At 42.2% G+C, this 15,283-nt stretch overlaps 1 protein-coding gene and 1 non-coding gene across 2 annotated transcripts in view; both read left to right on the plus strand.

The window, feature by feature from the left end:
- Nucleotides 1-15,283, plus strand: part of LOC141476549 (zinc finger RNA-binding protein-like) — a 73,130-nt gene that overhangs the window by 14,707 nt on the left and 43,140 nt on the right. Inside the window, exons 3-4 of the mRNA XM_074165230.1 lie at nucleotides 5,586-5,868; nucleotides 8,269-8,407. Of these exons, the coding sequence (XP_074021331.1) occupies nucleotides 5,586-5,868; nucleotides 8,269-8,407 (422 nt within the window). The remainder of the gene's footprint in view (nucleotides 1-5,585; nucleotides 5,869-8,268; nucleotides 8,408-15,283) is intronic.
- On the plus strand, nucleotides 2,894-3,030 carry LOC141476823 (small nucleolar RNA SNORA66). The gene has a single exon (XR_012463682.1). It is a non-coding gene; the product is annotated as a small nucleolar RNA SNORA66 (small nucleolar RNA).

Here is a 15,283-nt window from a genome sequence, read left to right on the forward strand (position 1 = left end):
GAGAATGCTACTCAGGACTGCATCCAGGCGGGTCTTGAAAATCTCCGGAGAAGGGGACTCCACAACCTCCCTGGGCAGCCTGTTCCAGGGCTCTGGCACCCTCACCGTGAAGAAATTCTTTCTCATATTCGAGTGGAACCTCCTATGTTCCTATGTTGTATTTTAAAAAGTATTTTTAAGGGTAGCTTAAGTGTTGTGCTAAGCTAGCCTGAAAATCACTTCTACATTTGCATGCAAAAAAACCTGCAAGAAATATGTTTTAGAAGTTGTCATTTTTGAGGAAGCTGGTAGTTTGGGTAGAGACGAAATTGGTTTTAGTCCTGATCGCAACTCTACATCAAAATAGCACTCTTCAGAAAATTAAAAAAAAAATTAGCCTCTAGGAAGAGAGTTTTCAGTGTTCATTGCCCTAAACGGAGCTGGAATAGCAGAAGTGTTAATGCGTGTTGGTTGTTAGTACAGAGATGCACTGGAGATAAGCATTTTTATATTCCTTCGTCTTATGTGCACATGATTTACAATTCTTTTTTGTTTTTAAATTAAATCAGTCAGTGTGATCCCTGAAAAGCAAGGCTTATAGGGAATCTTTTATGTGCTTTCCTCTATATACCTTTTACATGCTATATATCTTATATGGAAATAGACTGTGTTTTTCTGAAAGTGTATTCCTCTGACAATAATTGCTACAGATACCTTATTAAGTTTCTTAATGCATGACTTATTACACAAATATCCTAATGTGGAAAATAAAAAAATCTTACAATCTTAAGTCACCTGAAGTTATTACCTGGCAAAATAGATAGCGTTATATCAGTGTTGCATTTTCTTGATATTGTTAATATGCAATAAATAAATAAAGCCTTCTACCTTCAATATTTTTTTTTTGAAAAAAAAAAAAGCCCTCAACGCTTTTTTTTACTAGAAAAGGCTAATAGCTGGAAATGAAAAAGGACAAGAGCAAAGTGTTCTCCAGAAGATAATTTAGTATTTGTTTCTTAAATTCAAATGCTCTTAATTCTCTGTCATTCTTGGGCTGCTAAATCACAGGAAATCCAGACCTTCCATCAGTGTCGCTATATAAAAGTAACTAGCAAGTGAGGATTCTGCTATTTTAGATCTAATTATAATACAAGTTCTCATTTATGTTGGTTGGGGTTTTTTTTTGTGGAAGAATGTTGCTCATTTGCAAATCTATATTAAATAGCTATTTAAATTAGACAAACCTGTGTGGTTTTGGAACTCTGGAGAACAATGTTTTGCTAAGTGGACACCGATATTTCATTAATTGCTATTGATCAGCACTTTCTTCCTCCTAGCCAGCTTCTGACTTTAAATCATTTTAGGTGTGCTGCCACCTTTTTTCACTTTGGAAGCCCATAAAAACCACTGCTACAGTTTCCGTGTTGAAGATCTTTGTGCAGTTCAGAAAAGATTTTTAATTGCTTGTTGAATATTTGGATTTTTGTAAGGGGGAATAAAAATTACTAACAGCAATGTGAAATAATTAATCTAGTTATTTTAATAACTAATGTGGAGTAGTGATGGCTAACACCTTCTTTTTGAAAGCTCGCTGTCAGGGTGTGGACTTTTTGTTGCTGGTGTTTTAATACAACTTAGCCAAATGTAAGTGTTCAGGCTGGGCTGGAAGAGGTCATCTAGAGCAGTTTTGCAATCTTCATTCTTGGAGATGATTGGAACCTGACTGGACACGAAGCCCCGAGAAACCTAATGTAACTTTAAAATTAGCTGTGCTTTGAGCACAGGCTTTGAACAGATGACCTCCAAATCTTTGTTTCAGCCTAAATTATTCTGTGATTTTTAGGCTTCACCTAGTTAGTAAAGCCACTTGGACTGCATATCATTTCATATGAAGAGCGCTAGAATTCCTTGAACTCAAAGATGCTAATAAGGATATTAGAATTTATTTTGGGGGAGAGAAGAATTGTCCTACAAAGAAAACTCGCTAAGTTACCAGGTCAATCAGTTAGCTTCTCTGTTCACTTGTAATTTGGTTCAACTTTTTCCCACTGTGTTGGGGGATCAATCTAAACTGAATTACTTTGTTGTGGTAAAGAACACACGTGGTTTCTTACCATAGCTCAGCTGACATACTGTATTTCATTGGTGCTCTAATAACTTCATCAGGTGCCTAAGTCTTTTGGAATCTTATTTTTTGGGACTAAGTTGAAATACTTGATGTGGTGCAGTATGGAAAATTATTGCTTAAGGTAGAGATTAGTAAAAGAATTGTAGAGAAGGAGCTGGTAGAGGGGGTTAGTAGAATTAGAAGAGTGATTATCAAATAGGAATAATTGCAGTGGAGTACCCTAGGGATTGGTCTTGAGTCTTACTTAGTATTTATATTAGTATGGTGTGTTGTGATATTTGATGCAAGGGAAATAGTGTCAATACACAGGTAACTACAAGAAGCTGTTCTGAGGAAGCTAGACTGGAAAGAAAGTCTGGAGCAGAGTGGGTAGCACAGCTGAAACGTCATCTGAAATGATACATACAGTTCTTGCCATCTGTAGTCAAGAAAGAAGAGTAGATAATACTAGGATAGGTGCAAAGAACAACTGCAAGACAGATCAGTGGAATAGGGAGTCTGGCAAAATAGTCTGGGAGGAGTTAAGTTCATCTCAGCAAATGTGATGAGACACTAATCACCAAACAAGGATTAAAAACTCTTGTAAGTCAAATGAAATTGGCACAAAAATCTTTTGATATAAATTAATTACATGAAAGTGTCTGGTCATCTTAATGTTAAAAGGTTCTCAGTAAGACCATGGGGCGAAAAAGAAACATCATAAATTTAGAAAATTTCTGTAACATAGTATAACATAACTTTTAAAAAGGAAGAAGCAGTCAATTCTAGAATATTTTTCTTGTAGTCTTGCAAACTTGATCACTAGCTCTGCGTGATGTTGCAGAAGCAAGGGGAACAGGTTTGCTAAAGTAAACATGGTCATAGAACTATATTAGCCTTAGAAATCAAATGATTGGGGCTGTTCATTCTATACCATGATAAGGAAGTTTGATAAAAAAGTAGCACAGAAGAAATGAAACTGTCTGTAGCAGAATCTTGTTAATAGTCCTGCTCATAATGATCAGTCTTTTCACAGTAATAAATACTGAAAATTGTCAGGAAGCTTTAATCATATATTCTGAGAACAAAAGCATTTTCTTTGATAAACTGATACTGTTACCTCATAGTGTGTTGTGAACACTGTATTGTATTTTGTAATAGTAACTTAGGCATGGTTTCATGAAACTTGAAGAGCCAAATTAATGCTTCCTGGACAGGTAGGTCCCTGTTCATTCTCTCCCTCCCATTTCCACCCCCACCCCCGCCGCTTCCATATGTATAACTTCTGTGGGTTCTGGCACTCAGCAGACTGTTTTGTGAGCGCCAATGTTTCTAACATTTCTCTCATGTTAGAAAATGAGCCCAGAAAAAAAAAAAGTTCTCATAGTTTTCTGCTAGATTAAGGAATTAAATCAGTGCACTGAATAGCTTGACAAGTAGTAGAACTAGCACTAGGGATAGAATAGGATGGCATAGCCAGGTTTGGTATATGGGGAGAGGGGACAGGATGGAGCAAGACTTTTCCTTGTTGGCACTATTAGACTGTTGATGTGTTCAAGTGCAGTCTGAGTTAAATAGTCTGCTGCCTGTTTTCTCAATTTCATATATTTTTAGTAGATACATATGATAATGTGAATTACCTCAGAAATTTTGAATATTTTACACTTCTGTACTGTTAGATATGTAGATAATGCAGCGTAATTTTATAGGTTGTCATTCACTTTTACCATCATAAAATAGTCATCTTGAATTTTCTGGTGGTGTCTGATTTCTCACCTTAAACTGACAAAACAGAAACTGCCTATATACATCAAGTAGGAGGAATTGTTTCAAGCTGTGGTGGGAGCTACACCAGGGTGGTTCAGGTCTTTTTCCTTCCACTGTTATGCTAAGAAGCTGAAAATAAAATGAAGAATAATTGTGAGTACAGCTCACAACTGAATTAAATTTGGATGGAATGTAAGTGTTCTTTTAAGCAATCAGGAGCCTAAGATGGGAAGAAGGTGGACTCCAAGCATATAAGTCCAATAATAACATTTTCTCTGTGTGTTTCTGCTATAAGAATGTGTTGGGTTTTTTTTAATATATTGAAGTTAATGGGTTCTGCTGTAATTAAAATGACAAAATCAGTTTATCTTAAAAAAATAATAACATTTTTATAAAATAAAGACAAGGGAGTTATGGAAATGTCTTTTGCAAAAATAATAGTATTTATAGTTAAAAGGTGCTTTGTTTCTGGTAGTTATGTCAGAGAGAATATTGCAGTCTTTAGGGAAAAAATGCTGTAACTTCTTTTTCCTTTTGGTTTTGAGCATAACCGTGCTGCAATTCCACTTTGCTACTGAGTATGTTTGCTTTGAGTGAGATATCATTTTTCTGTTTTCTTCTAAAAAATAGGGGATACTACCTCCTTGATAGGCATGGAATTGGTTTTGAATTATCTTTTAATAGTGCTATGGAGATGTGAAACCCTATAGATATTTTTAAATATTATTGAAAAGCAGTGCAGGAAGTGTACTAAAAATTTCAGAATAATCACTCAATCCCCGTTTCATATAATTGTTCTAGATAGTGATATTTTGCCCTGTTCACTTTATTTGTTTAAAAATAAAAATAACTGTTGTAGGCTTTTAATCATAATGCACAGTTATAGTTCAATATAGGACAATAATATTAGTTTCGGTTCACATAATTAAGCCTTTGAAGCCATAATTTTTTATTTCCACTGTTAATATTTACTCATTCTTAGTAAATAGCCACATATTAATGTCCTACCTGCAAATTTAAGAGAAGCAGGTTAGTCTCAGCATGTGCCTGGAAGATTGCCAGAGCTCTGGTAGCAGTCTTCTTGCTTGATCTGACTGTTCTTTTGATGCTTCATGTTGTGAGGCAGTGGACTTCTGTATGAGTGAGTGGAGCTAGCTTTTATAGTTCTAAATTTTTATGGGAAAAGTCCCTTATCAGAGATGTGTATTTAAAGTGTCTGCCTTCTGAGCTAATTTTCTCAGCTGAGTTCTGAGCTAATTTTCACAGAAGTCTTTAAAAACCCATTACTTTAATATGATTTACTGAAAAACATCATGCAAGTGCAGGTCAGTAATGAGCTTTCACAGAAAAGTAGTATTTTTCTTAATTTGACAGGTATGTCAGTTTTATTGAAGAACTACTAAAACACATAAACTTATCGGTCATGAAAAGCTAACAGTGTAAGACTTCTATATTATTTTGAATGAAAGACCTGGGTTCTTTTCAAGCAGTGGAACACCCCCACCCTTGCAAAGAAGAAAGTCATCACCTGCATGATATGTCTATATCCACAGCCTTTTTAATGGGGGTGGAAGAGAGGTAATAAAAGCCATTAAAGTGTATGATAGCTGCTTCAGATCTGTTTGTAGAACAGACAAGTATTAATAAAATCTGGTATTTTTTAAATGTTTAGACATTAGCTTACTATGTTGAATTAATCTAATTATTTACTTACTGTCTTTTTCCAATATAGCCAGCAGCCAGCTTCAGGTGTAGCCTATTCCCATCCAACTACAGTTGCTAGCTACACTGTCCACCAGGCACCAGTCGCTGCGCACACCGTTACTGCAGCCTATGCTCCAGCAGCAGCTACAGTTGCAGTAGCCAGGCCTGCTCCAGTAGCTGTTGCAGCTGCTGCAACAGCTGCTGCTTATGGAGGCTATCCCACAGCGCACACAGCTACAGATTATGGTTATACACAGAGGCAACAAGAAGCACCACCACCACCACCGCCTGTCACTACGCAGAATTACCAGGTGCGTTTTTAAAAAAAAAAAATCACTTATGTGATTTTTAAATGATATGTTAAAAGGAGGAGGCCTGTTTGGATAAGAGAATGGGATGATATTTGTATTTTTTTTTCTTCCATGAATCACAGTTTGAATGCAACTCAAATTACTTAGTAGCTAAAACTGATAGAATGTGAAGTGGCTGCAGTCTCATATGGCGCATATAGAGGATTATCAGCAGTAGTACTGCAGGAGCTAAGATTTAAACATTCGCACAATAAGCAATGAATTGACATTTATGTTCAAATGATTTTGGGAACTACTGCTGAAATACTTGTTTCAGCTAGCCTAAATGTTCAAGTGGCATGCGGTAAACTATGTCATGGAACTGATTTAGATGAAAAAACTGTTCCAATAAAACTTTTCAGCAAGAGATAGAAATAGTTCCCTTGATGGATTCCTGGGTGCCACAGGAGCTCTAGTACCAGATGTAAGAGGATAGAAAATTACCCTAGGAGAGGAACTACCCTTTGGGTAGGTTTTGGGTACCCTTTGTGAGACCACTGCCTAAGCTTGTGCGGCTACAGGCTTCTGCAAAAGGGAGCTGTTGTCTGTTTTCATCTTGCTCTGACCTTTGCTGACACTTCCTTGCATTGAATCTAGCAGTTGTCAACATTTGGGTGGGTCAGTTCAGGATAAGGATTCCACAGAAAACTATCCAACCAAAAAAGAAGCAGCAGGTTTCCACGGGTTTGACAGGCTTCTGCAGGATTTCTTTGGTTCTGCACAGTTGTGATGCCAATGCAAGAGATGGAGGTAGGATCGTGTAGGGCTGTGAGGAGAGATGTGATGGGACTTCAGACTTCTCATTCTTATGCTGGCTTAAACATAATATGAAACAACATCCTGTCAGTGACTTGTATTCCTCTTCAGTTCAGGAATAAAGAAACTTAGCAGTACAAATCAGAGTTTTGCAGTTGGAAGATTTCAGTCTGTAGAGGGACTTATCTAAAATAAGTGTTTATTCCTGTTCAGTTTTTAAGAAAGAGTGAGAAGTTGCAGTTTTTCCTGTCTGTCTAGATTCACACAATGCAAGTGTATATGCATGTCAGTAACCCTAGTCCACTGCTTTCAATCAGACAGCTTAGATGCAGAAAGATGAAGGGTTTTATGTGGCCAGGTAGTTTCCCATTGGAAATGTGAGCTTTATTTGTATTTTTATCTGCTTTTTTGCTACATTAGCATTTGTTAGTCTTCAGTGGATATTTCTAGGCTGGTGTGTTTATGCACAAGAGTTATCAAACTCTTATGACGTGGCTCATAGTTAAAATGTGCATTTACTATGAGACAGCGGACATTGAAATAGTATGTCCCTTGTAACAATTATTTAACTTTTTAGTCCTAAACTTATCAAGACATTATCTAGATTCTAATTAGTATTTTTGTTTGTTGAAAAGGACTCCACTGTTGCTGTATGTTATAAAGTCCTTTGTACGGCTTTTGTAATTTGTAACAAATCGAAATGTAGGAGTCTTTTCAGTAGCATGTTTACTCATAATTACGAGGTCATTAAACTAGTCAGTTACTAGATGCATTCAGACAGAAGAGTCCCCTAAACTAAAGAAAAATAATTCTACTTTACATAGATTGGATGGAAAAGAGATTTTATTGTTATATTTCTTTGAAATAAAAATAAATTGTATACATTAGTACATTTCAGCTAATGTATTTTGTGCCTTGCTGTTGATCAACTCTTCATGCTTTACCATAAATATGATGAGGATGGGAGAAAATACGTATGTGCATATAGTGTCTTCCAAGCCCTCCCCTTCTAAGCTTACTAACCATCTCCTGAGTTCTGGAGGCTTCAAATGGGCTACTTGCCTTGCCCTTATAAGCTAAATATGGTTCTCCAGTGGAATAATCAATACACCAAAAAGTAAAGAAGGCTTTAAAAGTATCACTTTCATACTCCAAAAATATAACCAGGAAAAGTATTGATGATGGGATTTTTAAAGACAGTAAAGGGTCATGTTTGTAAACTTGTGAATTTATTGTGGTTTGTAGAGATATGTGGTGGTTTTTTCCTTCATATTTTACAGGAATGTAATCTGATACAGTCATTATGAAAAACTAGTGAGAATAGTTGCTTTTTGGTAACAAAAATAATTTGTAAGGGAAAGTGATTTAATAGCATGAGGTTAATTCTTATATTAAGTCTGGAAAAGACCATCAGGGTTGTCTTCAGGCCTGAAGTGTCTGTAAACTTAATTTCTTTAATGCATATATTAGTATATAGCATATCTGTAATTTTTTTTTTAATTCTGCTTTAGTAGAAGAAAATTCTTTGACTCTGCAAATGATTTCTATTACTCCAGATATATACTTAAGGAGAAATTTGCTGGTTTTTCTTTTTTGAATTTTTAGGATTCCTATTCTTATGTTCGATCCACTGCCCCAGCTGTAGCTTATGACAGCAAACAATACTATCAACAACCAACAGCGACTGCTGTGGCTGCTGCTGCCCAGCCTCAACCTTCAGCAGCTGAATCATACTACCAGACAGGTGGGTGGCACAATTCAAACTCCTGTCATTATACATAGTCTGTGTACTACTTTAACACCTTAAAAATACGTCTTTGAATATTTCACATTATCTAGATTTTTTTTTTTTTAGTTTTGACTGTCAATGTGTAGAAAAACTTGCTGCACCTAGAACTTGAATATTATTGTGACATTGCCATAAGTAATTATCTTTGAGGTTTGGATTGTTATTAAATATACTCAAAACATACTTCTAGGCAAACTTTTTTGCTGAAGTAGGTTCAAAAAATCAATAGTGGGTTCAGATGATAACTTGGTTAGACTTTTTTTTTAATTCTTTAGTTAATGTATGTAGTTTTTTAATTATTGGTATCATGAATGCTGCAAAGCATAAATCCTATTTACTTTTTTTACTATAATTAGGAATAATAGGAAAGTTTAGATGCACTTTCATAGAATTATAGAATGGTTAGAGTTGGAAGGGACCTTAATGATCATCGAGTTCCAACCCCCCCACCATGGGCAGGGACACCTCCCACTAGACCAGGTTGCTCAAAGCCCCATCCAGCCTGGTCTTGAACACCTCCAGGGATGGGGCAGCCACAACTTCCCTGGGCAACCTGTTCCAGTGCCTCACCACCCTCACAGTAAAGAATTTCTTTCTGGTATCTAATCTAAATCTCCCCTCTTTCAGTTTAAAACCATTACCCCTCGTTCTATTGCTACACTCCCTGACAAAGAGTCCCTCTCCGGCTCTCCTGTAGGCTCCCTTCAGATATTGGAAGGCTGCTATAAGGTCTCCCTGGAGCCTTCTCTTCTCCAGGCTGAACAACCCCAGCTCTCTCAGCCTGTCTTCATAGGAGAGGTGCTCCATCCCTCTGATCATCTTCTTGGCCCTCCGCTGGACCCATTCCAACAGGTCTATGTCCTTCCTGTGCTGAGGACTCCAAAGCTGGACACAGTATTCCAGGTGGGGTCTCACCAGAGCAGAGTAGAGGGGTAGAATCACCTCCCTCGACCTTCTGGCCACACTTCTCTTGATGCAGCCCAGGATATGGTTGGCCTTCTGGGCTGTAAGCGCACACTGCTGGCTCATGTTGAGCTTCTCATCCACCAACACCCCAAAGTCCTTCTCCTCAGGGCTGCCCTCCAGCCATTCTCCGCCCAACCTGTATTTGTGCCTGGGATTGCTGTGACCCAGGTGCAGGACCTTGCACTTGGCTTGGTTGAACTTCATGAGGTTCACACAGGCCCACTTCTCAAGCCTGTCCAGGTCCCTCTGGATGGCATCCCTTCCCTCCAGCGTGTCGACCACACCGCACAGCTTGGTGTCGTCAGCAAACTTGCTGAGGGTGCACTCTATCCCACTGTCCATGTCTCCCACAAAGATGTTGAACAGCACTGGTCCCAGTACTGATCCCTGAGGGATGCCACTCATCACTGGCTTCCACTTGGACATTAAGCCGTTGACCGCAACCCTTTGAGTGCAGCCATCCAGCCAGTTCCTGATCCAACGAGTGGTCCATACATCAAATCCATGTCTCTCCAGTTTAGAGACCAGGATGCCATGCTGGACAGTGTCAAATGCTTTGCCTAAGTCAAGGTAGATGACATCTGTTGCTCTCCCCTTGTCTACTAATGATTTAACCCCATCATAGAAGGCCACCAAATTTGTCAGGCTTGACTTGCCCTTGGTGCAGCCATGTTGGCTGTCACCAATCGCCTCCTTATTTTCCATGTACCTTACCAGAGATTCCAGGAGGATCTGCTCCATGATCTTGCTGGGCACAGAGGTGAGACTGACCGGCCTGTAGTTCCCTGGGTCTTCCTTTTTTCCCTTTTTGAGAATGGGACTATCCCCTTTTCCAGTTCGTGGGAACTTCACCGGACTGCCACGACTTCGAATATAATGAAAAGCGGCTTGGCAACTTCATCCGCTATTGGATTAAGAAGAAGACCAGACAGATCAATGCCTGGCTCCAAAACTGGTGCTACCAGCAGGGCTTTGGGTTCTCTGATCACAGTTTGATTTACAGGACACCAGGCCTGCTCGCAAAGGATGGGAAAATCCTATCTCGAAAGGGGAAAAGGGTACTAGGCCAAGAGTTAGCAAGGCTCATGGACAGGGCTTTAAACTAGAATCGAAGGGGGAAGGGGATAAAACCAGGCCCACTATTAATGAGCCTAGGGGTAAAGGGCCAAGGATGGCAACTACACAAGGGTCTGAGCACGGTCAGGTGGGAATTAGGGCTCATCCCCCCCCAAAAGTGGCAGGACAATTAGCCCAGCTAAAGTGCATCTACACGAATGCACGCAGCATGGGCAACAAACAGGAGGAGCTGGAGGCCATTGTACAGCAAGAAAACTATGATCTAGTTGCCATCACAGAAATGTGGTGGGAAGACTCACACAACTGGAGTGCTGCGATCGATGGCTACCAACTTTTCAGAAGGAATAGGCAAGGAAGGAGAGGTGGTGGGGTGGCCCTCTATGTTAGGGACAGATTTGAATGCCTAGACCTTAACAATGTGAATGACAGTGTTGAGTGTTCATGGGTAAGAATCAAGGGGAAGGCCAAGAAGGCAGACATCATGGTGGGAGTTTGTTATAGACCCCCCCAACCAGGATGTAGAGGCTGATGAAATATTCTATAAGCAGCTGTCAGAGCTCTCACTATCACTCGCCCTTGTTCTCGTGGGGGACTTCAACTTCCCAGATGTCTGCTGGAAATATAACACAGCAGAGAGGGAACAGTCCCGGAGGTTCCTAGAGTGTGTGGAAGACAACTTCTTAACACAGCTGGTGAGGGAGCCAACCAGGGAAAGCGCCCTACTTGACCTGCTGCTTGTTAACAGAGAAGGTCTGTTGGCGGATGTAAAGACTGGAGGTAGTCTTGGGCAGAGTGATCACGAAATGATAGAGTTTTCAATTCTTGGAGACGCAAGGAAGGGAGCCAGCAGAACTGCCACCTTGGACTTCCAAAGGGCAGACTTAGGCCTGTTTACAGAATCACAGAATCTTCACGGTTGGAAGGGACCTTTGAGATCATTGAGTCCAACCATACACAAAAAAAAAACAAACAAAAAAACCACACCAAAACCAAAAAAACAAACAAACAAACAAAACCAAACCACACACCAACACAACACCAAACACAAAACAAAACACCCAACCCAACAATCTTGGGCACTAGAGCATGCCCTGAAGTGCCATGTCTACACGTTTCTTAAATACCTCCAGGGATGGCGACTCCACCACCTCTCTGGGCAGGCTGTTCCAGTGCCTGACCACTCTCTCAGTAAAGTAATTCTTCCTAATACCTAATCTAAACCTCCCCTGCCCCAACTTCAGACCATTTCCTCTGGTCCTGCCATTATTCCCTTGGGAGAAGAGGCCAACACCCACCTCTCTACACCCTCCTTTCAGGTAGTTGTAGAGGGCAATGAGGTCTCCCCTCAGCCTCCTCTTCTCCAAACTAAACATGCCCAGTTCCCTCAGCCTCTCCTCGTATGACTTGTTCTCTAGCCCCCTCACCAGCTTGGTGGCTCTCCTCGGACACGCTCCAGCAGCTCAATGTCCTTCCTGTAGTGAGGGGCCCAGAACTGAACACAGCACTCGAGGTGAGGCCTCACCAGGGCCGAGTACAGAGGCACCATCACTTCCCTCCTCCTGCTGGCCCCGCTATTCCTGATACAGGCCAGGATGCCGTTGGCCTTCTTGGCCACCTGGGCACACTGCTGGCTCATGTTCAGCCGGCTGTCCACCAACACCCCCAGGTCCTTTTCTGCTGGGCAGCTTTCCAGCCACTCTTCCCCGAGCCTGTAGCGTTGCCTGGGGTTGTTGTGACCGAAATGCAGGACCCGGCACTTGGCCTTATTAAACCTCATCCCATTGGCCTTGACCCATTGATCCAACCTGTCCAGGTCCCTCTGTAGAGCCTGCCGACCCTCAAACAGATCAACACTCCCACCTAGCTTGGTGTCATCTGCAAACTTACTGAGGGTGCATGTCGCGACGGAGGGAAGACAGGGCCACTCAATATGAGTGATCAGCAAGCTTCGTTTATTGATTCACACAGTGGCCTTTTATGTTCTAACATAATTAGCTCATACATATTACAAAAGTTAAGCTCATGATTGGTTAGTTGTTAGAAAGATCAACTCCGCCCTTGGTTCCTTCTTTACAGTTACTTTCATCCTCTTTTCCCATGCCTGAGCAGCTGCAACCTCCCTGTTATCATACAACAATTATAGTCAAGGACAAGGTGTCCTTGCCAGCCCAGCAGTTACGGGGGCTGAATCCGATGTTTCTCAAGCTTTTGCTCGGCCAGCTGGATCATGTCTACGTGACCCTTCTCAGCTAGCCATTCTCCCACAATTCCCCCGTTTTTATTTTGAATGGCACAGGCTTGGTTAAACATCCGTAACACAAGGGTTTTCATACAAGACAACACGCAACTCACACAAAGCAATGCTATTAGTACAATGATTAAGATTAGCAATCCTGTCTGTAAAAGGTTTCTCAGCCATCCGGACAGACCCAACCAGTCTCCAAGAGCACCCCTATAAGGCACGTAGTAAATGGGGAGCGGGGTGTTGCTAGGCTTGCACAAAAGCTGGTCGTGTTGAGTGATCGAGCTAAAGTTATCCACACATTTTCTCGTGGGTCAAACATCTCGCTATATGGGATGGCTCTTATGCTTACAACTAAGGCAACTACTATAAAGCTTTCTATACCTAAATTAACCATTTTCTCTGTTTCAACTTCTAAGCAAATAGCATGCACATAATACCTAGGGGTTACAGACCCCACAGACTGTACAATTAATTTCTGTCTTTGCGACCTCGTGGTTCACACTCAGGCGCAGCGGTCTCAGTCCGTTGGTTTACGGTGATTAGTCGGGTCACCTTCAGCGGCGACTTCAGGGTGGTCGATGGCGGGCCTTACCCAACGGCTGGGAACCCAGATGGTACCTTGTCCCCTATGGTCCATCGTAGAAGGGGTGATTTGCGAGCAAGGGTCAATCCTCCTACTCCCGCGACCGTGGCGCTGCTCGCGTAGGTCGGCCATTGAGCCGGCCACTTATGCGTGCTGATTATGGAGATGTCAGCGCCAGTGTCTAGAAGAGCAACAAGTGATATAGTTAGGTTGGCGTATTGCACAGCAACCGGGCGTTGTGGCCTTTGGCGCAAGCCGACAGTTAGTAGGGCCATTTGTCCTGTAGATCCAAAGGCTCCTTGCCCTCGTGGCTGCTCTTGCAGCGGTGGAAGGGCTCCCGCAAGATGTGGTAGGGGAATTAATTGCGCCACCTTGGTGCCTTTAGCGATGAAGAGCGGTGGGAATAACGTGTGGGCCATGATCTGGATCTCACCGTGGTAATCTTTATCAATCAGTCCCACCAACACATTAAGTCCCAGCATGGTGGCCGATGAACGGCCTATAAGTAGTGCTCCGACAGCTTGTCCATTGATACAGATTGGTCCTTGAGTGCTAGTGGTAATCCGGACAGGCTTTGAGTCCAACAGGGTACAATCTACTGCTGTTGCCAGGTCCAAGCCGAGGCTTCCGCTTGTGGCTGGTCTGAGCTGAAGGGATTGAGTGCTGCCGGATATGCAGCCGCTTTTTGTGTCGGCGCGGGGCGGCTTTTCCCGCTGAATCGTCCGTTTCCCGGTTTAGAAGCGCGACATGCAGTCTCATTGTGGTTGTCCGACCGGCAGTTTCTGCACCATACTGAGCCGGCGTTGCAGTTCCGTCTGATGTGTCCAGCAGCGCCGCAACGGTAGCATCGTGGGCGAGATGATTCACTAGCATTTAATCGTTGAACGGAGGCTTGCAAAGGAGCAAGGGCTGCAAGAACTTGACTCTGCGTAGCCTGCGCGTGTTCCTTTAAACTATTCCCTAGTTCCTTTACTGCCTCAACTAACATTGCCTGTGGCCCTACCGGTACCTGAGCCATCCTTTCTAGTCCTTCCTCGATAGTCCATGTCCCTGGCAATGTAGCCAAGATGTTGCGTGTGGCCGGATTACTATTTTGTATGGCACACTGCTTTAGTATAGTGCCTCTGAGATAGTCGGGCACCCCGGCCGCCTGTATGGCGTCTGCTACTCGATCTATAAATAGGCCAAATGGTTCCTCTCTTCCTTGCTTAATACCCATATATGAAGGCACACCTCCAGGTTCCTTAAGACGATCAAAAGCCTGTCTTGCCAATGTCATTGATTCTTTTACTTTATCCGGTCCCATAAGTGCCTGTGCTTCTGGCCGCAGATACGGTCCCACCCCCAATAGCTCATCAAGGGTGACTCCGTGTAACGGATCTCCCGGTTGCCTTACTGTGGCAACTGATTGCTGACAAGCAGCCTGCCAATGCGCATTAAACAACAGCTGCTGGTGTTGTGTCAAAATCAGCTTCATAATACTACGTACATCCCCCGGGAGTAATATATTGGTGCCCCAGATAAAGTCTAGCATTTGCCTTGTGGGCTCTCCTTTGATCCCTGAGTCACTCACCGTGGATCGCAACTGAGTTAATAACTTCCAATCTAGGTTCTGAATTGTGGCAGTTATTCGCCCTTGGTCATTTGGCTGGTAAGTTACCGGGAATGCCTCATGTACAATGCTCGAGGCAAATTCTCTATCTCCGGAGGCCATCGCCTCCTCTGCAATTTGCTGCCACATCCTCTGTCTTTCTGTGGTAATGCTCTGCCCCTCCGTGGAGGGATTATGACTCATTCTTTTCCCTGCATAACTTTCTTCTGACTTCTCTCCCTTTTCTGTTTCCATTGGGGGGGCCGATGGGTCCTCACTATCTCCAGGTGGCTCAGGAGGAGATGGAACAAAGACCGAGTGCTCCCACGCTCCCGCTACCCCTTGAGGGACGACTATAGTGCGAACCGA

Source organism: Numenius arquata, chromosome W, assembly GCF_964106895.1.
Source record: "Numenius arquata chromosome W, bNumArq3.hap1.1, whole genome shotgun sequence".
NCBI classification, from domain to species: domain Eukaryota; kingdom Metazoa; phylum Chordata; class Aves; order Charadriiformes; family Scolopacidae; genus Numenius; species Numenius arquata.